Source organism: Callithrix jacchus, chromosome 3 (genome assembly GCF_049354715.1).
Source record: "Callithrix jacchus isolate 240 chromosome 3, calJac240_pri, whole genome shotgun sequence".
Taxonomy (NCBI): domain Eukaryota; kingdom Metazoa; phylum Chordata; class Mammalia; order Primates; family Cebidae; genus Callithrix; species Callithrix jacchus.
In genome coordinates, this window is record NC_133504.1 from 98,032,131 (window position 1) to 98,058,764 (window position 26,634).

Here is a 26,634-nt window from a genome sequence, read left to right on the forward strand (position 1 = left end):
AGTTGGGTATTACTCATGCAAAAATAAATATCTGTGCAATATACCTGCTTTATGCACTCAAGCAGGGAAGAAATCCGCAAGGACTCACCCATCTCCTGGTCTGCAGAGAAGACAGAAACAACATGAGCACGGCAGGAAAAGTAAGCAACATATACATTACTGTTGGAAATATATTCTCATCAATAAAACAAAGAAAGAAATACAGTCTTTGATGAACAATTTAAAATTCACATCTAAATTGAAATGATACACTGAAACATGATACGTAATATATGCTACAATATGTAATGTATACTAAGCTATGGTGGAAATAAGCTGTTTTTAAATACCTTCAAATAGAATGTATAGAATCTGTATCTATTGAGCCTTTATTTCCTACATTAAGTACATTTAAAGTAAAGTGGTTGTTTATTCCAAGCTAATTATGACTAATTTGTAAAGCCAAATTTAGACATGTCCTTCATCAAGAAGTTTTCTTTATATTAAGTAGCATCATTTAAATGTATTATTTCTATTCATTTTTTTGTGAAAAGAAGAAAGTTAAGTCTGATGAAAGTTTTATGAGAGGATTTGATTTAGAAGACTTTGAACAGAAAATACCTTACAAACTGCTTATTGGTCTGACAGCATGAAAATCATCAAGATTAAGCAAAACAACATCAACACTCAAATTGTGATTTAAAAAGATTCAGTGGTCAGACGCAGTGGCTCAAGCCTATAGTCTCAGCACTTTAGGGGGCCAAAGTGGGTGGATCAAGAGGTCAGGAGTTCGAAACCAGCCTGACCAACATGGTGAAACCTTGTCTCAATTAAAAATACAAAAATTAGCTGGGCATGGTGGTGTGCCCCTGTAATCCCAGCTATTCAGGAGGCTGAGGCAGGAGAATCGCTTGAACCCAGGAGGCACAGGTTTCAGTGAGCTGAGATCATGTTACTGCACTCCAGCCTGGGTGACAGAGCGAGACTCCGTCTCCAAAAAAAAAAAAAAGGTTCAGTGTGACACAATTTAGGCAATTTCCACAGTAATCTTATGGCACAGTGTCTTCCCCATATAAAAGTCAATATAATTTTAAAGAAAATTAATAATACAATTAGCACTAGGAACACAGATATGTGGTTTTGCCTTCCATAAATTTCTTAATTGTTCAATGTGTTTACAGATGTACAAATATGCATGTTGTCATACAATATAATCAATTGACATTTTTAATTTTTTAAATTGCTTAATCACATAAACCCATGCAACTATTTCCAGACCTTTTTTTGTGTTAGGAGTGTATCACATAGCAAAATATCTCACTATGATAATTCAGTTTAAAGGTTCTGAGGCTTCTCTATACATTCTGTGAGAAAACAGGCTCATGCCTCATTGTTACTGTTCTTATTCCACCTCACTTTACTTTCATTCATTACTGATTAATATGCACATTCCACATAGAAAATAATTAGGAAAAAAATTAAATTTACCAAACTCAAAAGAAACAATGAGTTCCTAGAGCTAAAGTATAAATCAATCATATTAATGAAAATAATAACTGATGAAAACAATAACTAATCCTCCTCTCCTGGGCACAACATCAATAACTTAGCTTTTTGTCAGCATTTCATTTATGTTTATCTGTCCTGCATTTTATTTTCCTCAAATGCTGAATGGTGACAACGCTATTTCATAAGGTAATTGTGTTATGATAATTCAATAAATTAATACTATAAAGAAATTAAAATTGTATCTGGTATATAGAAATAAGTCAATAAATATTAGCCACTATTACTATTGTTTCTATTTAACTTTTTGCTAATGTTTTATTGCCACAGAGTAGTGAAAACATATGGCTAGATTCATCTTCATTCTCTGGAAAAGACTCCAGAAAAATTATTTAATCACTGATACCTCAGAAATTATTTAATCACTGAATCAACTGATCCTCAACTATTTCAGCTGTAAAACAAAGCCAATAACTCAATAATCCTGTCCTGGTAGCATCCTTGAGAGGTTTAAAAATAATGAATGTTGTGGAATTTCCACCAAGATGGCCAAATAGGAACAGCTCCAGTGCGCAGTTCCCAGTGAGAACGATGCAGAAGGTGGGTGATCTCTGCTTTTCCAACTGAGGTACCAGGTTCATCTCATTGGGACTGGTTAAACAGTGGGTATAGCCCAAGGAGGGTGAGCTGAAGCAGGGTGGGGCATCACCTCACCTGGGAAGCACAAAGGGTGGGAGAACTCCCTCTCCTAGCAAAGGGAAGCCATTAGGGACTTCTCCTGACACTCTGGCACTCTGGCTCAGATACTGCACTTTTCCCATGGTCTTCACAACCTGCATACCAGGAGATTCTCTCAGGTGCCTACACCACCAGTGCAATGGGTTTCCAGCGCAAAACTGGGCTGCCATTTTAGCCATAGCAGCTTTTGTTTTTTCTCATACCTCAGTGGCACCTGGAACACCAGAGAGAGAGAACCACTCAATCCCCTGAAAAAGAGAGCTGAAGCCAGGGAGCCAAATAATCTGGCTCGGCAGGTTCCACCCCCATGAAGACCAGAAAGCTAAGATCCACTGGCTTGAAATTCTTACAGCCAGCACAGCAGTCTGAGCTCAACCTGGGATGTTTGAGCTCAGTGAGGGAGCTAAGCTATGAGGATGCAAAGGCATAAGAATGATATAAACTTTGGGAACTCAAGGGGAAGTTTGAGCGGGGAGGTGAGGGATGAAGACTGCATACTGAGTACAGTGTGCACTGCTTGAGTGAAGCGTTCACCAAAACCTCAGAAATCGCCACTAAAGAACCTACCCAGGTAACCAGTCAATTAATTTGACTTCAGTAATTAAATAGTTTAATTTCAAAAACTATTGAAATTAAAGATAAATTTTATAAATAAACATAATGCATATAACTCACCTAGCACAGGCCACAGTGTGCCTGTCACATCGTGGGCAACTGATAATCAGAAACTTCCTCCTATTAGTACCTTCCTTCCAAGTATTCAGACATTTATTTTGGCATTGACCATGTTCAACACCCTGCAAAGTTGAATAATTTGACACATAATGAAAATGAATTTTCAGAAGAATAAATTTCAATTGAATTTTTATCATAATTGCAATTTTGTTGATTCTCTCTAGAAAAAGTTCTGTGAATTGTACGGGCTTAACCACGTGAAGATGAATCTTGCAGTATATTGACAAGCACTGGAAATACATATTCAACTTTTATTTTTAAGAACATCTATGGATAAGATCTGCGAGCTAGAAATTCAAACACACAGTGTCTCCAATTTTGAAATATGTATGTGTGGGTCTGATTGTACACACACACACCACCACCACCACCAACTCTAACCTCTGTAATTTGGGGCTCAAATCAAAGCTGGAAGGAGTCTCTACACACAAATCAGATAACACAACAGGCTCTGAAAGCTAAGTTGCAAATGGGTGTTGGAAGAAGTCACACATAGAAGTGGTGGAGAGAGAAAAGTAAAAGGAGAATAGGCAAATAGAGGAAGAGACATCATCCCAGGCAATAAGATAAATATATCTTACAGAGTCAGATCCTTAGGGTCTAAGCAGAAAATTGAGCAAGAAAGCAGTGTATTTTATGAACACACACTGACTGTCAGCAAAATGAAGATGACTTAGAATTTCATGTACCAGCCAATAGTTGTGGTAAAGAAACGTTTTCAGCACAGCATTAGAAAATGTCGGGATTAAACACCTTGGGAGAAAAAAACAACAACATGAGGATGGCCTTCATGAATATATTCCATTTTATCTCAGTGTGCTATTATATTTAACTCTGTTTAAATTTCCATATATTATTGCTTTTGTAAAATATGTTTTTATTCTCTTCATAAATCAGAGGTGATCATTTCCATGAAGGACTTGTTAGGAAACAGACATGCGACTAGATGCTGCAAGTACAAAGATGAAAGGACACAATCTCTTATGTCAAGAGTGGGAAAACACTGGTACCATCTCTCTGTTTGATTTTCTAGGTAATCAAATGCAAAGCAGCTGTGCTATGGGAGTTAAACAAACCATTTTCCATTGAGGAGGTGGAGGTGGCACCTCCTAAGGTCCATGAAGTTCGTATTAAGGTGAAATACATTTTTCCATTTGTATTTAAGTTTAAAAATCTCAGAAAAATTAAAAAATGGAAACAATCAAAAATCTTAGTCATTTTTAATGTGATCATCCAGAAAACAGAATATACTTGTTGTCAAGGAAAGGTATACATATAAATTATTGAATATTTAAACAGTGATCAAAGAGTACATAAAGTATAATTCCAATAAAATACAATAGAATTTATGTGTTTGTACAGAAAATACATTTGAATGGATATACATCAAGACTTCAAAATCAATTAGCAGTAGATTTTTTATGCGTCAATTTGCTATTTCTACTTCTGTTCTTATAAAGCATGCATTCTTGTATATTACTTAAGACTTAATTTCAGGATCAGTTATTTCACAGATTATTCTCAATTGTTTAATTCAAGAAAGGAAGGTAGAGGAGGGTTTTAGCCTGGTTAACTTCGGGGATAAACTGAATCTTTCATATTTGGAAATAGTAGGGATTATTAGCAAAATTCTTGAATACATTTTGGAAACACAATTTCAGGAAGTTGGGATTTTTAAATTCATCTGAGACGCATAATATTTCCTGAATCTCAACATCTTCTCCTCACTCTATAGATTGTGGCTGTAGGAATCTGTCGCTCAGATGACCACGTGGTTAGTGGCACCCTGGTGACCCCACTTCCTGTGATTTTAGGCCATGAGGCAGCCGGCATCGTGGAGAGTGTTGGAGAAGGGGTGACTACAGTCAAACCAGGTACAGGACTCACACACTGAGATCACGCCTTGGTTCACCATTCCAGGATTTCCCAGCCTGGGTGAGGAAACCGAGGCAATGAGAGATGAAAGTGCTTGCACAAGGTCACAGGGCAGCCGGGACTTCAGGGGTTTCCTCCTTCCCTCTCTGCCTACCTGACTCAGGCATGTGTGCATTCAGGCACATATGTATTCTACCCTTCAACAGCTATGTACTGAGGATCTGCTAGATGCCAGGCAACAGTTTAGAGCCTGGAGATACATGAGGATCAAAAGAGACACGGTGCCTACCAGTGTGAATCCATAATCTAATAACTTCCGTGTTAGTGTTGCTGAACACCGTCTCCTGTCAGGGCCAGACAACAAGAAACGGGAGGAGGGAAAAGACATAAGTATAGACACTGCTCTGTGCTGAGTTCAGGAAATGGAGGCGACATGTCTATGGCTGAATAAACATGACTTTTTCTTAGGTGACTTATGCAGCCCCTTCACCAATTTCCTCTTCTGACATGGTGTCTCTTCCCCAGCATGGACTCATTGAAACAGACTAGGTGAAAGGAAATGAAAGAAACATAGCAGGAGCCATCCACCATCAACAATGCCTGCCTTATTACCTTCAGCCATGCTTCAGTGCGACTGGTTATGAATTACTAATTATATAGAGAGAATAAATAGGACATTTCCATACCATCATTTTCACATAAATTTTACTTATAAAATGTTATGGGACAACCATTTTTCTTGGTCTTGTTGAATAGGTAGCACAGGTAATTAAAATAAATATTATGTTTAATTCTAAAAACTTGCTTTAGGCATAGATTGGAACTACCACTTTACCAACCTGAATGGTGAACAGGAAAATAAAATGAACCATCCAATTTGAGTTTCAGCTCTTACTAATTTCTTTAGTTAGAAATAAATTAATAACAAAATGACACATTTATTTTTCACCCATGCTCCCTCCACCACCACAGGAAAAATAGCTAATTCACAAAGTATCATTAGCTAAAAACATTTTAAAGTCAGCTCTTATCTGAAAAGTACCTAACTTATTGTGGAGGGTTGAAATTTCTAGAGGAATTTCTGGAATTGTTCTTTGTCCCACTTTTGTTAATTTTTCTCAAAAAAAGAACTAAGATCATTTTAGAAGCATTCATTTCATAATAAAGATAAACCTAGTCATTTTGAAAAGCAAAGAATAGTTCAAACCTCTCATTTTTATTGTAAATCAAACTATAACAAAAAACAGGTCTTATACCAAAATCTAGTGGGACTATTATACTCTTTCAACTAAAATTTATATTTATACTTAGTAAGGATATTTAAGATTTAAATAGTTAAGGATTAAATAAAATATTTGTAAAGCCTCCAGGAGAACTTGATACAGTATATAAAAGTTAACTATTATAAAAGTTAACTATTAATGCTGTGGAAGTAATTTTTTAAATCCATGTTGTTTCCCACATTTTCATTTCCCTTTAGGAATCTTCGGGCACTTATAGCCCCAAATTGAAAACAAGGCTGTGGCAGGCAATGACAAATGACATAGTTGTGATTGGACATATTTATGGAGACTTTTAAAGACACGCTTCTCATCTATACCCTTGAACTTTAAGTTTTTACTCTATTAATTCCTGGATAGAAATTTAAAAAGAATTTGATTTATTCCTCTCCAGGTGATAAAGTCATCCCGCTCTTTACTCCTCAGTGTGGAAAATGCAGAATTTGTAAAAACCCGGAAAGCAACTACTGCTTGAAAAACGAGTAGGTTTCTGATGCTCTGTTAGCACAGACTTTGAGTTTGCACATTAGTTATGCTCCTGTCTCATGCCTATGTGTGTCTGTGTATTGTACTGCCCAATCTCAGCAATGCTCAGGGAACCCTGCAGGATGGCACCACTAGATTCACCTGCAAAGGGAAGCCCATCCACCACTTCATTGGCGTCAGCACCTTCTCCCAGTACACGGTGGTGGATGAGATTGCAGTGGCCAAAATTGATGCAGCCTCTCCCCTGGAGAAAGTCTGCCTCATTGGCTGTGGATTTTCGACTGGTTATGGGTCTGCAGTCAAAGTTGCCAAGGTAAGAATGACAATGGGTGATAAAACCAGTTACACGCAGACTGTCAGGAACTGACAGGGAAGCACTTTCTCACAAGAATCAAAGATTATTTTTGTAGATTTGGAGTGTTGATTAAGAATAGAAAAAGAATTGAGAACACATGCTAGAAATTTCACCTGTTTATCACAGATAAAAAGTTGTTAAGAGTTAATAAAAAGTAAAGATGTAATTTCAATGATTATTCTCCTGTATTTGCTCTTTATAAGAGCTTGAAATGTTAGGCCTGTGAACTCATTATTCATTCAACAATTAGAGAGCACCTACACATGCCTCAGGTATGGTAGGTTCTGCTAGGTTCTGAGACAGCAATAGTAGATGAAATGAAGCGTTTGTTCTTGAGAAGCATCTAGTCTGTGGATTCTCTATTCCCAGAGTTAGGATCAACAGTAGAGTCCAAAGCTCTACCCGATGCACCTCCAAACCAAGGCTCACCCACCCTGTGGATTTGTGGAAGGTAATGAAGCTTCCGTGATCCATAATTCACTCTTTATGGGATTTGTTTGTTTGTTTGTTTGTTTTGAGTTACAAATAAGGTTATTTAGTATTATTTCATTCTGAGGCTTTAATAATGATATTGCTCATAATTTTTTAAAAGATTGCAGTTATTAACATTGTTTAACACATTTTAACATTGTTCAAATAATGTAAGTTTCACATTTTATAGCTTTATAGAAAATGTTTCCACTTCACTTAAAAGCCAAAGTTTCCTGGGAAGTCTTTACCCCATACCCAGTGCAGCATTTGTAACATCAAGATATCTGTTTCTTAGCATTAGTAGTACAAGTTACATACTTAGCTTTTTGTATCTTAGTGCGGTAGAAACTTTAGCCTGCAGCAGGAGCACTTGGAGAACTGTTGAAAACACAGATGGCTGGGTCCTACCCCAAAACTTTCTCACTCAGTAATGGGCCATGATCATTTGCATTTCTACCAAGTTTGAGTTGCTGATGCTTCTGGTTTCTAGAATATACTTTTGTTTTGTTTTGAGATGGAGTCTTGCTCTGTCACCAAGGCTGGACTGCAGCTGCGTAATCTGGGCTCACCACAACCTCTGCCTCCAGGTTTCAAGCGATTTTCCTGCCTCAGCCTCCCAAGTAGCTGTGATTACAGGCGAGCACCACCATGCTCAGCTAATTTTTGTATTTTTAGTAGAGATGGGGTTTCACCACGTTAGCCAAGCCAGTCTTGAACACTTGACCTCAGGTGATCTGCCCGTCTGGGCCTCTCAAAGTCCTGGGAATTCAGGTGTGAGCAGCCAATGTGCCCTGCAGCAAGTTTTTTTTTAATTATTATGATTATACCTTAAATTCTGTTTAAACCACATGCTATGGTGGTTTGCTGCACTCATTATTGGAATTCACTGCTAAAATGAAACCCTCTGCCATAAGCACACATATATACTTCAAAAGTAGTAAATTTTAAGCAGAAATTCTTTAAAGGCTCCTCATCTAAAATGGCTAAAAATCTAGTAGTATCTTTATTTTATGAAACCGAGGTCCAGATATATAAAGATATTTGCCCAAAGTCTCACTGCTGGTTAATATGAGAGCTGAGACTAAAATATTACTTACAAATCTCCTGCTGAATATTAAATCACAATCCATAATTATTAGTGCTTTTAAATCACAGTCACAAGCCTTGTATTTTTCTAAGTAAGGTAGAAAGTGGTGTTGTCCTCCATAGTATTGAATAACACTTGGTGAATGAATAAATGAATAGAAACCCTTAAGGAAATATAAGAATGAGATTATTTGGAACAGGAAGAACATGTTACCCACAATGAAGGCTGACTATGGGAGATTAGGTTTAATAAATAACCCCTGGTTAATTTAAACCAATTAGAGGGCATCTTTTCCAAATTTCACTGACTTTAGCACTTACTCCCTTGTTCAACTACCTCATCTGTTTCAATGGGTGGTCTAATTAAGCCTACCCAAGAATAGAAGCAAAGGATACTCATAATGATAAATTTTATTTATTATTAAAATATAGATGAATGTTTCATTGCTGTGTTGTTCACTAGTGTATTTTTTAAAGCAGGTATATACTGGTCACAACTACTGAACATAAATGAACCAAGGAGTTAATTATTGAGAGTTTAAGTGGAATATTTCTTGTTCTCCTGGAGTAGACTTTTCCACTTGTTTTATTTTCCAAACATTGCCTTTGTGTATGTATGAGATACTGAAGCTGACTCTCATGGCTTTCAGCAATTGAGAGTCCCTTCAAGACTCTTCTCACTGCCATCTGGATCTCAAAGCTCATCCAGTCCCCTGGTTTGCAGCCTGACCTCCAGTTTGGAGTCACCCGATGACTGAGTTTCACCTGCAGAGATTCTGATTTAATTGGCATGGGCTGTGACCTGGAGAGTGGGATAGTTTGTAAAGCTTCACAGATGAATCTAATATGCAGCCATTTGAGAATCACTCAACTAGTTCAACCCCTCAAAGTTAAAAGTAAAGCAACTGAAGCCAAAAGAGGTTTCTGTAACAGGTTGGACAGAAGAGTCTGAGCAGCTCTTGATAAACACTGGGCATGGCACTTTCTAACAATCATTACTTAATCAATTTTTGCATTTTCTGAAAACACAGGTTACCCCAGGCTCTACCTGTGCTGTGTTTGGCCTGGGAGGGGTTGGCCTTTCTGTCGTTATGGGATGTAAAGCAGCCGGAGCGGCCAGGATCATCGCGGTGGACATCAACAAGGACAAATTTGCAAAGGCCAAAGAGTTGGGTGCCACTGAATGCATCAACCCTCAAGACTACAAGAAACCCATCCAGGAGGTGCTAAAGGAAATGACTGATGGAGGTGTGGATTTTTCGTTTGAAGTCATCGGTCGGCTTGACACTGTGGTATGTACCATGACGTGCCCTGAGATTTCTGCCTCTGCAATTTGGAGGATGCATTTACGCAGCAGAACGTATGTTGTATGTATAAAGGATATATTTAATGATGAGTGGAAATTTCCCATCGTCTGTTTATTACCTGGCTTGTTGAATTTATTGTTATGAGAAATATTTTATTCCATCAACTAATTAAACCTGTCTCAAGTCATGTTTCCTCGAGAGGAAAAGAAAAGAGCTTGTTTTTCTTAACTAAGCAATTACAGATTTACTTTACTAATTTTTAGTTAAAAAATATAAACTCAAGTAAGCATAAATAACACAAATTTTGTTCTCAAATTGGAATGTTTTCTTTTTCTCCCACATTCTTAAGAAAAATGGTTGAATAATTTTGCATGTGTTCTTAATAAATTCCAAAATTTTTCACATATTAGTATTTGGCTAGAAGAAATAAGTAATTTTAAGCCTACTGTTGTTTTATTAACAAAAATATACTCAAATGCATCACTCAAATACTCAAATGCATCACTCTATTTTATCACAGAAACTGGACAGTGCCTGGCACATAGCTAGTATCCAATACTAGTAGGAGTGAATACTTTGAAAAGTCAACAGATTTTACTATACCCCAAATTTAAAAGCCACGTATCACATAGCATTGTTTATGGCTTACATGAGATAATGCATGTAATATACTTAGCATACTACCACCTGTCATATGGTGAGCTCCCAATACATGTCGGCTTTCTTTCTTTCTTTCTTTCTTTCTTTCTTTCTTTCTTTCTTTCTTTCTTTCTTTCTTTCTTTCTTTTTCTTTCTTTCTCTTTCTTTCTTTATTTTTCTTTCTTTCTTTCTTTCTCTTTCTTTCTTTCTTTCTTTCTTCTTCTTTCTTTCTTTTGAGACAGGATGTCACTCTGTTGCCCAGGCTGAGTTGCAGTGCATAATTATAACTCACTGCAGCCTTGACCTCTTGGGCTCAAGCGATTCTCCTACCTCAGCCTCCAAAAGTGCTGAGAGTATAGACATGAGCCACCATGCCCAGCCTCAGTTGGCAATAGAGATGTGAAATATTATTTCCAATCTTGTAAAGCTTACATCATCTTTGGCTTATTACATGATATTACTTTCAAACAGTTACAAATATCAAAGGCAATGGGAAACACATCTCTAGCTGTATTTCACCTACCAGAATTCTCTAGAATCCTGCTGAAAAAGTCTCCAGAGACCAACAAGTTTCCATGGCTGAGATTTTCTAGAAGGTCCAACAGTGTAGGTAATAGGGAACAGTACTCAGAGATCAGAGTTCTCAGCAGCCTTGACCTGGGAAAAAATGCCACAGAGAAATAGAGTGTCAAGAGAATCCAACCTTTTTCAGGACTATAGCTTTTCCCCTAATGTTCTTTTTCCACATTGTTCTCCATTTTCTCATGTGGATCTGGAGTGTACCTGATCTCAAGACACCAAATGTCTGACAGCCACATATTCTGAGGATATCTGGTCTTCCAAATGTCAGAATCCAAAATCAAAACACTAATCATTAAATACCTTGGGGGGAATCTTAAACCATTTTCTAACTACAAAACATGGTCAAAAAGCTGACTGGAAAAGGCTTTCTGAACTGTCCTTTGAGGTTCCCAAATAATCGCTGTATTTTAATGTAAGTCCAATATATATTTGGGGAGGCAAAAACAATGTTTAAAACATGTCCATTTGAGAAATGGACAGCAGAATACTTATCTGTTAAAAAAGGAGGCCAAGAAGTGGACAAGAAACTAATTTTGGTGATATAATCATTTATCTTGTTCCCCTTTAAAATATGTGGTTGAAAGTACTGGGTTCAAAATACATATGTAAAAAATCAATGAAAAGTGAATTAACCAACTCACAGATTACCTAAGAATGATGTGATGATGAAACTGTATGTTTATATAAGGAACTGGACTTAATATATGTTTGTAATGCTGTCTGCCTCTCTATTCCTTTTTAGGAAGAATTAAGTGCACACCAATTTATTCATCCATTCTTTCATTCAAAAACCATTTTCTGGGCATTTCCTAAATCTATAGCACCATCCCTTGCAAAGAAAGGGGAAATGAAGAAGCAAAAGACGTGATCTCTTCCCTCTACACACTCACAATCTAGCTGAGCCTATTACATGATATTGCACATTATGAGTAGGAACTATTCTACCCACATTAAGGATGCCAAATATTCACTTTACTCCAGATGGCTTCCCTGTTATGTTGTCATGAAGCATGTGGCACAAGCGTCATTGTAGGGTTACCTCCTGATTCCCAAAACCTCTCAATGAACCCTATGCTGCTACTGACTGGACGCACCTGGAAAGGAGCTGTTTTTGGAGGTATGTAGTTAGGCTCCAGTGCCAAATTCTCATTAACCTCAGTCTATCTCCCCTTTTACAAGTGACAAGGCAAGGTTTTGAAAAACAAATTGAAAATAAATTAAAATTCCTTTTCTATCTATAGTCTCCAAATCAACTAGGTATGGAACTAATGCAGATAGAGGTCCCAAAATAGACTTTTCTGATGTCACCATTAACCAAGACCTTTCATCTCCATCTGTTTTGTACTTGTGACTGTGTAAGGCATGGAAATTTCTAATAAGACACCGAATCTACATCAATATTTCATATCTACACTCAAATTTAGACAACTGATAAATTTTTTCTTAACTTTGGGCATAACATCTGTACTATGATATCTCTGTGTGAGAGAGAATAACTAAGGACCCTGTTTATCTGTGACTTTTTTTAAGTCAAAGCACGGTAAAAGCATACTGAAGTACTCTATCTCTTATTATCCTCAGTTATAGCAGTCTGGAATGCAGCACCTTTTCTAAACTTTCATTTATTTGGAAAATCTTCTCTTCAATTCTCCTACTTACCTGGGTTGACTCTAACAATGATATTGTCTTCTTTTCAGGCTATAAGAGTAAAGAAGATGTCCCCAGACTTGTGGTTGATTTTATGGCTAAGAAATTTTCACTGGATGCATTAATAACCAACGTTTTACCTTTTGAAAAAATAAATGAAGGATTTGACCTGCTTCGTTCTGGGAAAAGGTAGATTTTAAGTTCGTTTTCTGTTTTGCTTTTTTTCTCCAGTAGAGGATTGTCTATCAGAAAAGAAAAAGATGTAAGAATGAGAAACATTAGAGTGCCTTGGTTTTCCACTATTAGTTCAGTCTTTGCATGGAGCACATGTAGGATTATACTGTGAGAAGCTAAAAACAGTTGCTTTGCATTTCCTATTCTGCTGAAGCCAAAATATGTTGATTACAGCAAATCTGAATGATCAGAGCCACTCAGCCTTCTTTAAAAGAGAACACTCACCTTTGCCCCTCCCCTAAAAAAACAAACCACATACACTCACACATATACATGTATTTCATAAACCATAATTATAGCATGGTGTCACTGAAGCCTCTTCCTGCCACCTATATAAAGCTGACATTAAGTGTCTGTATATTTGAATAATTTTCAGGACATCCTCAACATTTTCATTATGGGAGTAGGTGGAACTACATTGGGAGTGTTTTCTTAGTAGATATTACTAGTTTTTTCTTTTTATTTTTGCAGTTTACAAAAATTTGTTTTCAATAAAAGTTATTGTAAAAGAGACATATACGAAACACTATTGTAAATGTTTGTCTTGCATTTTCTCTAAAGCATAGAAAAATAAGCCAATTTTATTTTCTATCTCTAACATTTAACACTTACAACCAGCTAATAAAATAAATTCTGTCAACTGTGTTTATATGAGGCACAACTGAAAACAGGCAGTTATCTGCCTTCTAGCTCGAGTCTGTTCATTTTTATGCTATCCCACACTTATTTTAATGAGGATTTTAGCTTTAAATAGTGTTTCCTTGACACTCACAAAACTATTGTACTAGATACTCTAACCAACAAATATTCTTAAGTAGGAAAAGAACTAGCACCCACAGAGCACCAGCTTTTCTACTAAGTGTCTTCTGTATTATCTCATGTGATTCCCAGACAATGCTCAGTATCAGTCTCAATCTCACTATCTTAGAGAGGAGAATATTGAGACTCGGAGAAGATATAACTTGGCCCAAATCATCAGGTGGTAGGAAGGGTAGCCAGAATTAAAAGGTAGATCTTGTTTTAGCAAATCTATTCACTTTCTATTAAACCACACCACCCCTCAAGAGTACATGTGTATATGGAACACAGTAGTCATCGAAGGTTAGTTAGCATTGTCATCATTATTATCATTGACATCATCATCGGGATCATCATCATCACAGCAGTGGAGAGATGATGGCAAATAGATTAACAAAACCAGAGGACAGTGTTCAACAACCTAAAAAGTCATTAAGCATGCTTAAATTCACTTTATGAGAATGTCATATAGTAATATGCATATGTAAATAAAATGAATCCTATCAATAAGCAAAGATTAAAAATTGTAATATTCAATATTGGTAAGAGAAAGGTGACTGGGTCCTTTCATGTACTTTCAGTAGTAATTGATACATTCTTTTAGGTAAGCAATTTGGTAATTTGGTATCAGAAACCCTTATAAAAAAATGGATCTTTTGTTCTAAAAATTTCATTTCTAGAAATTTTTTCTACAGAAATAACTATTCAAACATACATATGTGTTTAAGCATGTTTACTTCTTTCTGTAATATCAAAAATTAGAAACAGTCTAAATTTTAACATGAGAAAAATGATTAATAAATTCCAATCATCTATTAGAAATGAATAAAGCCATCAAAAAGAAATGACTTCATTGGGAAATTCTCATGATATACTTTAGGTTCATATAATAAAGAATATAAGTTGTATACACAATGTATCAAATTTTCAACAAGAGCAGTAAAACTTACACATATGTCTCAAAAAAGTTGATAGAAATTCAAGAAAATAATGAGAATGATTATTTCAAGGTTGTGGGATTCAGATTACTTTGACTTTCTTCTTTCTGCTGTCTTCTATTTTCTAAATCATGTGCATATATTTTTCTTATATATGCATATACAAAAATACCTTAAAAATTAGTAAAGAGTCACAAAGACCATCATTTTCTAAAAATATTGATTAATAAGAAGTTGGTTTATACAAATGGCATAGTTCTAGTATAAATATTACATTTCTAATCTTCACAACAATGAAGCATCTTAGAATTAATACAAATCAACTTTATTCTCTACTTCAAAGACTCCTCAAACATCTCTGTATCAAAGATCTTTTAAACTTCTGGCATGGCCTTAACTTTGTTAATTTATCAGTTCTTTTAGGCAAGTTATCCATCATCTTAAATTTGTGCAAACTTGTATTTGTGTTTGAATCCCAACACTGTATACTAGATGTGTAACCAGAGCAAGTTACACATCTTTCTAAGTCTCAATTTTTATAAACTCTAAACTGGAAATAATATGGAAACCTACCTCCTAGTGTTAATGTTTAGGTTGAAGTTTAAATGAGAAATGCATGAAAAGTGTTAACAAATAGCAAGAACTTGTTGCAAGTTATTATCCATTGTTGTTTTATATTCCTTATACCAGGAACAAAAGAATGTTTTTTTGAAGATCCTAATGTAGAATTGAAGTCGAAATGGCAGGCATACTCAGATTGTTGTGAGTGAGGTTAAGGTTGAAGTAAAACAAGAGAAAACAAAAAAAGATGAACTTCCATTTGACTTGACTTAATCCCATGCAGGAGGATGGGATTAGAGTGGCTGAAAACAGACAGATTTTTAATAAGTCACCTGAGATGCTCCTTGGACGTGGAAATGCTCTCCCACGGAAACGTGGGTTGCCTAAATGTTAACACATTGTCCCTTCTTTCCCGTTGCAGTATCCGTACTGTCCTGATGTTTTGAGATAATACAGATGCCTTTCCTTGCAGCAGTCTTCAGCCTCCTCTACCCTACACGATCTGGAGCAACAACTGAAAAACATCATTAATTCTGCTCTTCAGAGATGTAATGAATAAATTACACATAGGGGATTTCATGTGAAATGGAAATTGATGGGAAATTATCTTCCAAGTAAATGTTTACTAAATGAAGTGTTGAACATCAGCTGGGGAATTGAAGCTAATGAATCTTCCTTCTTAACCATTCTACTTGTGTCATCTTTTCCATTGAGAAAAACTATTTCCCATGACTTCTTGCATTTTTTGGTATCTTCACAGTCCTCAGTTATTGAATCCCAGTGGAGGCGACCCTTCACTTGCCCTGAACTTACCCATGCCAGTCTCTTGTGCCTGAAGTCTCCTACCTCTATCTCAATTGTCACTGTCAGCATTTTCTTTTTTTTTTTTTTTTTAAATAAAATGTACCAAAGCCCTATGGTAAAAGCTACACTATGGTAAAGGATAGACTCATATTTACAAGTGGTGAAGGTCCAAGAGTTCACAATCCACATCACACATTTTCATACAGTGAAAGGAAGCGTTTTTCTGACTTTTAATATACTATTTCTTTATGGTCAATATACAATTTATTTTTTAAAATTAAAGCATATTTCATGCTTCATATGACTCAGAATCAATTACTAATTGCAAAAGCTGAAGTATTTCTGGAATCATATTTTAAAAATCTGTAATTTTTGCTCATGAAAGTGCTTCATTGGCTTAACTGTATTAGTATATGACTATAAATGATTATGTAGATGATGACTGAAAATCGGTATAAAGTAATTAAAAGTAACATGGTGGCTTTAAGTATAGAGATGGGGTGGCAAAAGCTGTGAACACGGAGTGTAAAATTGGTACAAACACCTTAAGCAATATATTTTCCTATATATATTCCTACACACATACATCTATACACATATACAAATGTGTATTTTTGCAAAACTGTTTTCAATCCAGAACTTTCTACTATCTATTATGTCTTACATCAAGGCTACAATCCTAGAATTAGTTTAATATTTTGAATATGTAAAGGCCTGTGGTGCCCATTTGTTAATGCTTTCCCACTCTCAAGGGAAAGATTTGCATTTTCAGCTTTATCTCTAAAGGTGACATGTAAAGGTTACTCCTTGAAAAGGAGTTACACCTGTCTCCAAAAATGCTACTTGTTGAAATATCTACAATCTATTTCATATCATGAAATACCTTAGACATAAAGTAAAATAGTTTATCATTTACTGTGTGATCTTCAGTAAGTCCCTCAGGCTCTCTGAGCTTGTTCATCCTTTGTTTTGAAAAAGTTACTCGACCAACCCATTACAGCTTAACCAAGGTTAAATGGGATGCTGCTAATGAAAGAGCTTTGCCAACTGAGAAAGGCCATGTAAGCCGGGGGAACATGTGACTGTTTTGTCAAAAATGCTGAAGGAGAGGCAGGGTGCGGTGGCTTATGCTTGTACTTTCAGCACTTTGGGAGGCTGAGGCAGACAGATCAACCAGGGTTTGGGGTTCAAGATCAACCTGGCCAACAATGGTGAAACCCCATCTCTACTAAAGATACAAAAATTAGCCGGACATGGTGGCAGGTGCCAGTAATACTAGCTACTCAGGAGATCGCACCACTGAGCTCCAGACTGTGCGACAAGAGTGAAACCCTGTCTCAAAAAAAAAAACCTTAAAGAGATACTCAGAGTCAAGAAAGTTTTCAGAATGTCCCTAGATAACATCATGGAACACGACCTGTTGCTGGGTGCTCTGTGGCTTTTACTCTGATGCTGATGGTGTGAGATCCAAAAAAAGAAAAGGGGGTTCTACATGCCCATCTCGCAGCAGTGATCAAATCCTGCCAGTGGCACAGAGGCTGGTTCTAGTTCCCACCCTCCTACCTCCCAGGCTAGGGTAGCAGGTAGATTGGGGGCATTAGGTGAGCACTGCCAGTGTTCTCATAGGGTGACACACTCCTCCATGGGGTGGGAGTGGCACATGGGAGCCTTCTGCACCATGCACTGGTGTCTAGTTACATTGATATTGGTGGGAAGAAAGCAAGTCAAAATCAAAATATAAAAGTGGAACCCCAGAGTGGCTTGTGTCCTGGTGGGCCTAAGTGGTGCACATGATCAGGGTGACTTCCAGCAAATTTTGACTCTGGAATCAAGAACTTCCATATTTGGTGATCACCCCCTCCATAATGTAACTCTGTGAATGTAAATAGCTTGCACTCATTTTAGCCAGCAGCAAAAAGCTTAGTCAAAATGAAGAAACTTTCAAAGTTCAACGAGAAAAAAGTTCATGTTGATGGTTTAATAACTCTGATGCAGTAACTTAGCACCTCCAGAAAAAGCACACAAATAAAACTCTGAATTAACCTTTTGCTACTTTACAAATCACACATGCTGCTCTGGGATTAGAACAAAAGTCATCTTGACAGAATTGTTAGAAGATTGCTCAGGCATTGAAGTACAGTTAGAGCAAGTCTGTATTTGATAAATACAGGCTTAGACACCTGACTCTTCAACTCTGTTACCTAATGATTATTGCACAAATAACCTCTAGTTAGGTGTTCCCTGAAAATATTAAAGTAACTATTTTATTAAAGTACTTTAATTTTTTTTTGGCCTATCAAATAAATACATAGCCATATTCAAGAAGTGGGCCACTGCATAAAAAGAGAAAGAGAAATTGATAGGGCAAGAGTCACGGTTCAATGAGAGTAGTATAGTTGGTGCCAAACGCTGTTTCAATGAGATGGATGGTTACATGTGTGAATATGGTTTGTTCGTTTCATTTGCTTGGACCTCAGAGTCCAGATCATCAGCACAGCACTGTCAGTCACCAAGAGAACCCACAGGCTACTTAGCCCTTCACCAAGGAAACTAACGAACTAAGATACCTGGAGAGAGAAAAATACCTGTTTCAGTTTCCAGGCTTGCTCTTTGAGATATTTGACACTGCAATAAATAACTCAGAATTTTTCAATGAAAGCAGGTCAGAGAGATCAACAAGTAATTTTTATGTAAATATATTTAAAGAATACTACTCAGAAACCAACAATTTACTGCATTTTGAAAGATATCTAATGGTCAAAAAGAGATATAACTACAGTTTTTTAGTTTCTTGAGGGGTTTTTTTTTGTTTTCTTATTTTATTTTTAAGCTTTTACTTTGGTTCAAGGGGACATATACAGATTAGTCATACATATGACATGATACCAGGTAAACTCATGTCATAGGGGGTTGTACAGATTATTTCATCACCGGTACTAGACCTAGTATCTAATAATTAAGTAAGTTCTCATCATTTAGCTCCCATCTCATACCAGTCAAAACGGCTATTATTAAAAAGGAAACAAATAACAGATGCTGCTGAGTTTGCAGAGAAAAGGGAATGCTATACAGTGATGGTGGGACCTTAAATTAGTTCAACCATTGTGGAAAGCAAAGTGTCCATTTCTCAACAAGCTAAAAACAGAACTACCATTTGCCCAGCAAGCCCAGTACTGGGTGTATGTGATTCCCAGAGGAATGTAAATCACTCTACCATAAAGACACGTGCATGCATATATTTATTGCAGCACAATTCACAATACCAAAAACATTGACTCAAGCTAAATGACTGTCAGTTGGTAGACCGCTAAAAAATGTAGTACATATACACCATGGAATACCATGTAGCCATAAAATAGAATGATATCATGTCCTTTACAGGAACATGTATGGAGCTGGAGGATATTATTCTTAGCAATAATAACACAGAAATAGAAAATCAAAAAACCGTGTGTTCTCTCTTAAAAGTGGAAGATAAATGATAACTACAGTTTTGAAACAAACATTTTTAGTTCATGGTAAATTTAAATAACAAACGTCACTTAGATGATACCATGTTGCAGCGTGGGTGGGAGGAAGTAGCTGGGAAGTAATTTTATTTTAAAACTGAATCCAAGCCTCAGGAATTTGGAAGCAAAATGAAAGCTGGAATAAATTCTTTCATTAATAGAGGAAGATTCTATGGCTTTTTATTTAATCTTTCCAAAATCTTATAACTATAATGAATAGCAGAATGAATTTTGAACAGTTAAATACCATTTATTTCACATTTGGTATCCTCTCCTCCTTCAGCACATTTAAAGACAGAGGACATTCAAGAATGTGCTGGTTTACTTCTGAGAGTGAAAGAGATTTAAGCTCTGTGAGCTTTCTACTCTCCATCTCTATAATAGTTCTGAGCAAAAAGAAGAGTGAAGGAGGCCAGGTACAACCACTACATCCAAAATGAATACCTAAAGGATAAAATGGCAATGTTTAACCTGAAAGTTCCATTCCATTGATTGGTACCTAATGCAAATATTTATGCCTAAATTTTAAGGATGAGGAGGAGTTTGACAGAAGCAAAACTGGAGGAGGGCACCCAGAAGGTTTCAGCAGGAAAGAGTAGAGCATGTTTCAGGAATTACAAGCACTTAGTATTAAGGGCCTGTAAACTTCACGATAGGAAAGGTCTGTGGTCAAGTGACAGTGATTCCTGGATTCCTTATAAGAAGTTCAGATTTAACCTTAACTGTCTAAGAACAAAAGCTCTATTAAAATTTTTCTGAGTGGATTGGTGATAAGCTCAGATTGACATATTAGAAACTAATTCCTTTGACCATGAGGCCTGTGTATCAGAGGTGAGGAGAGGAATAGAGAGAATCAGGAGGTTTTAGCTACATAGGGGCAAGACAGAATGAATTCTGTTTTAAGCAGTAGCAAAGGGAAAGCAAGGCACACGATAAATGAGACATTGCTAGGAAGTATCGGTGACACGGCATCAAGATAAAGAGAGCGTGGGACACAAGGGATAGGGAGGAGGCTAATTCCAAAATGCTGACCTGACAACGTGGTGTGGATGGTTGGTCCCCTTATCAACTCGCAATCTCAAGACAATATTAGGTATTTGTGGTGAAGACAGTTGTCTTAGTCCGTTTTGTGCTGCTGTAACAGAATAGCTGAGAAGGCGTGATTTTTAATGAAGAAAATTATTAGCTCACAGTTCTAGATGCTGGAAGTTTCAATAACCAGGTGCCAACATGTGTTGAGAGGCTTCCTGCTACATCATCACATGGTAGAAGGTGAGAGAGAGAGAGAGAGCGAGAAAAAAGAGGCTGAACTCATCTTTTTGCAATGTAATTAACCCCACCTATAATGGTAGAGCCTCCTGGCCTACTTATTTCTTAAGTGGCTCCACATCTTAACACCACTACAATGGCAACCAAATTTCAGCATGAGGTTTTGAAGGAGACAGACATTCAAACTACAGCAAAGGTTAACAACGAAAATGGACTCGATGAAGTTCCTCTAGGATTTTCAAATGCATTTGTTTATACAAAGTCTGAAGCTAAAAATGGGAGGTACAGTTGTTGTAGGAACAATCCTTAATCATAGATATGTGAAGCCCATTAATAATGGAGTTCATACAGTCTCTTTGTTACATTTTCATAACTGCAAAAACTGTTGGTTAAATTTTCTACTTAGAATTCCTTAATGTGAATATCAGGAGTAGAAATAAAAATAATTTTAGCCAATATCTCGTATCTAGGACTTTTTAAATTATATTATACCATGTTTCAATGATATAACATAATTTTTCATAAGTTATGCTAGACTAGACCTTTATTCTATAATTTTTTCCATTTTAAACTGAATTTTTCATTTTTAAATAATTTTAGCATGTAGCATCATATTTTCAATTTCTTCCATGTCTTCCTACAAGTCAAAATCTTATTCCAAGTGATATTCCCAACTCTACTTAGCAGTCTTCTTCATATCATGGAAAAGTTTCCCCAAATTCTCCCTCCTTTCTGAAACCTTTCTTTGAAGAAAACCCTTTCAAAACATCTCCCTTGATTACACATAAAAGTTTACTCTAAATTTGTGAAATGTACTTGAAAATATAAACACAGTTGAAGGTGGTTTACTATATAAAACATTTCTTCACATGTATGTTAGTTTTATATTTCTGAGGAACAAACTACCACACAATTAATGGCTTGAATGAACACCATTTATTCTCTCATGGTTTCTGCAGATCAAAAATCTGGCAACAGCTGAACTAGTTGCTCCAACTGGGATCTCAACAGTATTGGCTGGCCTGTGTTCCTTTCTGGAGCTTGGGGACCTCTTGCAGGCTGGCATTGCTGACATTGCTGTTGCCAGAATTCATTTCCTGGTGACTGTGGGACTGAGGCTTCTGGCTTCTTGCTGGCTGTCAACCAGGGAACAGTCTCAGACTGGGTCCCTCAGCACACCCTCTCACGCTCCCAAAATCCTGACCCCTAAATCCCACCAGTCAAACACAACAGAGTCCCATATAATGTCAGATGATCACACACATGACTCTTCCATCAGCACTTGCTCTGTAACACAACCTAATGCAGGGAGTGGCCGTCCCATCATATTTAAAGATTTCATACTCGTTTAAGCATAAGATATCACGCAAGGCATATATACCAGGGAGCTGGAGTCTTGGGAGTCAGCTTAGAATTCTGTCTACCATCATGTTTCAATAAGTTTGCGCTGCTATAATAAACATAACAGACTGGGTAGCTTAAACAACAAACACTTATTTCTCACCGTTATGGAGACTGGAAAGTACTAGACTAAAGGGCCACAGACCTGGTGCCTGGTTAAGGCCAACTTCCCGGTCTGTAGACAGACACCTTCCCTCTGTATTCTCACATGACTAACAGAATGATCACCTTGTGTCTCTTCTTATAAGAGCACTAACCCCATTCATGAGGGGGCAATCACCTCCCAAAAGCCCCACCTCCAGATACCATCACATTGGGGATTAGACTTCAACATATGAATTTGGATGTAACATGAAACTTCATTCCATAGCCCACAACATGACAATAGATTTCATTAGAAAACTCTCCATGTCAAGTACCTATAAATTATTAAAGGTTCTCTAATTTGAAGAATTTCTTGACATTGTTGAAGAGATTATTAAAGAAATTTGATTTTCCTGCCTCTAATCAATGCTTTAAAGAATAATATGAAAAGAAATTTTTACTATGGGAATGTGGCTTATATAGTTATGTGATCATATTTATATATAAATATGTATTCCAGTGTAATAATTATTGGCTAGGCCTGTAATCAAGTATTCCATGGAAGTGGTTTCATAGGTGCTGAAACAGGATTATAGGAGTGACAGACACAGGGCTGAAGAGGACAGGGAGAAAATGTGTATGGTTGGGTGAATATGTTGCTTTGATTCTTTGACTTTTCAAGATACATAAAAACAAGTCATTGTGGCTCACACCTGTAATCCCAGCACTTAGGGAGGACGAGGCAGGTGGATCACTAGGATCACTAGAGATGGAGACCAGCCTGGCCAACGTGGCAAAACCTTATCTCTACTACAAATACAAAAATTTGCTGGGTGTGGTGGCACATGCCTGTGGTCCAGCTACTAGGGAGGCTGAGGCAGGAGAATCGCTAGAACTTGGGAGGCGGAGGTTGCAGTGAGCTGAGATCATGCCACTGCACTCCAGCATGGGTGACAGAGCAAGACTTGACATCAGGATTGTCAGTTATGATAAGATGTACGATTGTATTACTTTTTCACTTATAAAGAAGCTATAATGAAAGATTCTAGCTGCCAATATGTATATGTAATTGTGAAATAATTTAAAGGTACCATAATTGAGGTTTTAATTACTTAAACAATCTTCTGACCAAATATAGGTAAAAATAATATGAACTATCTCGGCCACCTCTAGACCCTTGGAATGATATTACTCAGAGAGTCACAGAAATGTTTTTCTTACTGGATCACTCGGGAACCTAAAATTATCAATGGCAGACATAAAGTCTGGTCATAAGAAAATGCTCACAGGCCTTAATAGAAAACTTTTAGAGCTATTAAAAATGAGATTATTACAGGTCCAATAGATTTTTGGCTATAGACTTGCAATATCAATGCAAAGAAGCTTTTGGAGTTACCTGGGTAGTCCTGGATGTTGCCTTTTTTCTCCCAAGTGGCTTATAATTGGATTTTTAATTACCTCCTTGGGCTCCAGAGTGTTGGCAGCTGGGCATGTGTCTTCTACAAGAAAACTTCCAAAATGATCCTTTGAAAAATCTGACCAGCCCAAGAGAAAATACCCACCCTTACTAACATTATATTCCCCAGCAATTAAGACCACCAGAGAGCTCCAAAATCACCCATGTATTCAGAGCTTCCCAGTAGCTTGTTAGTGCCTCATCCTACAACAGAAGAAGACAACCAAGATCATCAGACGTGTGGAGTGATTCCAGCTTTGTAATAGGAAAGACAGAAACAAAACAAGGAAAAAAGAAACTGAAAGAAATAATCCATGAAATGAAAAAATACCAAATCTTTTTAAAATCTGTTATTAATATTTGCAAAGAGAAAAAATAGTATGTGGATAAAAGAAGAATATGATGCCATAAAAAAATCTCTGGGGAATTGAAAATCATCACAGCACAGTAGAAATCCAATAGAAACATAAAGGATTTCAAAAAATGTACTCCTTGGTGTGCCTTTTCTCCAGAAGATAACTAATGAAGTGCCCCCAAACGGATAATTAATGCAAAGAAAGATGTGGTCTCTGAGAAGCTGATGCCCTCTCCCTAGGGAGAGGAAAGGGATTCCCCAGGACAAGAGTGAGGAGGTTCCAGGATGGCAGGTGTGGCCAGATGCAGAGCACCTCCTGCCCACGTGGGAGTAAGTGCAACACTTCAGAGAGATACGCAGCTGGGAATAAAATTCCAGTAACTATGCCAACAATCATGCTGTATCTCAAGCAATTTAAATGGAAATAAGTTGACATGTCTGTGAAAATATGCTAAAAAACTCAAGAGTGGCTGTAAGGCTGATGAAAACACACAAAATATGTGTCCAAAAAATGAAAATAATAGCAGAACCTACCTCATAGAGTTATTCTGAGGTTTACGTGAGTGGACAAATGTGAAGCATTTGGAACAGCAACTGGCACATGCTGAGAGTGACTAGGATATTAGCTATTATTATTATTTATGTTACTAAACTCCAGAGATAGGCTTCCTAGAATCCTGGCTCCACCACTAGCTGTGTTCCATTGGGAAATTTATGCAATCTCTCTAAACCTCAATGTCTTCATCTGTACAAAGTACATGGCAATGGTATCTACCTCAAAAGTTAATGCTAAATGTTGCACTCAATGAGGCAATGCATGCACAAAAGTGAGCAGTCAGCACTCCATAAACACTAGATATGGATAGTAATCATTCGTATTTTTTACAAAAATTTATATTTTTAACTTCGAAAATGAAGAAAATCTCCACAATTAAAGAACCGTTTAGCTGTTAGATGTTTTTATATTGTGACAACCATACCACTTGTACTACTCTGTATTGTTTTAATAAACACTCTGTATTTCTACATCTTCTCAGTAATTGCGCTTTTAAGCCTCTGCCAAGCACATTACTAGATAATTTAAAACACATCAACAAATCATCAAAACATTTGTGGAACATTCAGATGGTTTCTAGTTTGGCATAAACAAACAAGACTGGATGGAACATCTTTGCTTTCGGATTGCGCTTTTTAGATTATTTCCCAACTCCCTTCTCAGGAGGAATGTAAACAAACTTTGTGCTCTCTCACACATGCTCTTCTTGGCAGGATTCCAGGCTCCATGGCCACAGCCAGTTCAGCAAGCATTTTAGCTCCCTGGACATCTTTGGCTTCAGTCCCAAAATCAAAATGAAATGCTAATTGAATAGAAATTGATGGCTTTGAGTGTGGGATTTTCAAATATTGCTCTCGGAACTTAAAATTTATTCTATTCATTGTAATATTCTACAGAGTATTTATCTATTCCATTCTCAAGTTCTATTTATTGCCGTTAAAGTCCCTCTCCCGCTCTTCATTTGGCACCTCATCCCCAAACATGCTTTAAAGTTTGCTATTTAGGCACATATGTGAAATGTTACAATTTTTTTCTAGCAATTTAAAAAATTATTTTAAAATAATTTTTTTAAATTTTGCCAAGTTATTTAACACAAAAATAAAGGATTTAAACTGAAGATAATTTCTGCCAGTTACAATACTCTTTCTTGTTTCCATGTAAATTATGGACCTCTGGGGGAAAAGGAGACAGTTGTATCTCTTGCAGAGATGCTGGTTTGTCCTTCTCTAGCCTTTGGAGTCACATCTCTGCACTACTCATCATTGCCTGTATAATTATATTAGAGATGCCAGTCCTTGACTTTCACTAACCTTCCAAGAGCACTCATGGTAATTTGTTACATCAGCAATAGAAAATTGACATACCCCTGTTGGAAACATGGTCATCTATGATCTATGGGTAGACACATCTTCATCTTTCACCAGAGCCTGGAAAAGCTATCCAATTTTAGGAAGCCATACGATTAAATTAGGTTCACCTGGATAATCCAAGCTAATCTTCCCATCTCAAGACCTTTAATTGAATCCCGTTTCCAAAATCCATTTTTTGCCATGTAAAGCAACATATTCCTAGATTCCAGGTATCAGGACTAGATGTATTTGAGGGCCATTATTCTGCCTAGAACACAGGGCATCACTGACCCAAACCGAACCAAGCATATCATCTCTCTAGACAAGCTGAATTTAGAATATAGTACTTAGTGGAAATGTAATATAAAATTGGACTGGCTTACAGAGACACACAGAGAGAGCAAAGCAGAGAAAAGTGATGCCCTGTGACCCTTGGGATTGATAGGATTACCTTTGGACATTCCAGGTGTTGCTCCAGGCCTGCCATAGTACTCTGATATGAGAATGCTGACACTCAATCATGTGTCCCCTGCTGCTCCCACCTGCCCATCTAAACCTTTAGAAGGTGGGGCAAAAAGTAAGCACAGAGTAGTTGTCAGATGATATTAAGAAAGATCTCCTGACACTGCGGAGT

At 36.9% G+C, this 26,634-nt stretch overlaps 1 protein-coding gene and 1 long non-coding RNA gene across 4 annotated transcripts; one reads left to right on the forward strand and one right to left on the reverse strand.

Moving 5' to 3' along the window:
• Window positions 1-51: 51 nt before the first annotated feature.
• Window positions 52-16,316, forward strand: LOC100411741 (alcohol dehydrogenase 1C-like). Of its 3 annotated transcripts, none has more exons than XR_013533427.1 (9): window positions 52-140; window positions 3,992-4,093; window positions 4,694-4,832; window positions 6,508-6,595; window positions 6,699-6,912; window positions 9,543-9,803; window positions 11,782-12,156; window positions 12,737-12,875; window positions 15,639-16,316. XR_013533427.1 is itself a non-coding variant. In XM_035293269.3 (9 exons), the coding sequence occupies exons 1-9, from the start codon at window positions 123-125 to the stop codon at window positions 15,661-15,663; spliced, it is 1,122 nt and encodes a 373-aa protein (XP_035149160.2). In that variant the 5' UTR covers window positions 52-122; the 3' UTR covers window positions 15,664-16,316. The 3 variants fall into 3 exon arrangements, 2 of the variants coding, with proteins under 2 accessions (XP_035149160.2, XP_035149159.2); XM_035293269.3 differs by having other exon boundaries at window positions 12,021-12,156; XM_035293268.3 differs by having other exon boundaries at window positions 12,021-12,156; window positions 15,690-16,316.
• On the reverse strand, window positions 2,888-24,707 carry LOC103791929 (uncharacterized). The gene is made up of 4 exons (XR_008480138.2): window positions 24,630-24,707; window positions 12,827-12,928; window positions 10,981-11,114; window positions 2,888-3,020 (listed from the first exon to the last, which is right to left on the reverse strand). It is a non-coding gene; the product is annotated as an uncharacterized LOC103791929 (long non-coding RNA).
• Between the last annotated feature and the right edge of the window lie 1,927 nt (window positions 24,708-26,634).

Excerpts from the sequence above, each read along its gene's own strand:
- LOC100411741 (XM_035293268.3), top strand. Across the intron at positions 9,804-12,020 it reads TCGGTCGGCTTGACACTGTG|ATGGCTTCCCTGTTATGTTG; the intron begins GTATGTACCATG and ends ACTTTACTCCAG. Across the intron at positions 12,876-15,689 it reads CTGCTTCGTTCTGGGAAAAG|CAGTCTTCAGCCTCCTCTAC; the intron begins GTAGATTTTAAG and ends CTTTCCTTGCAG.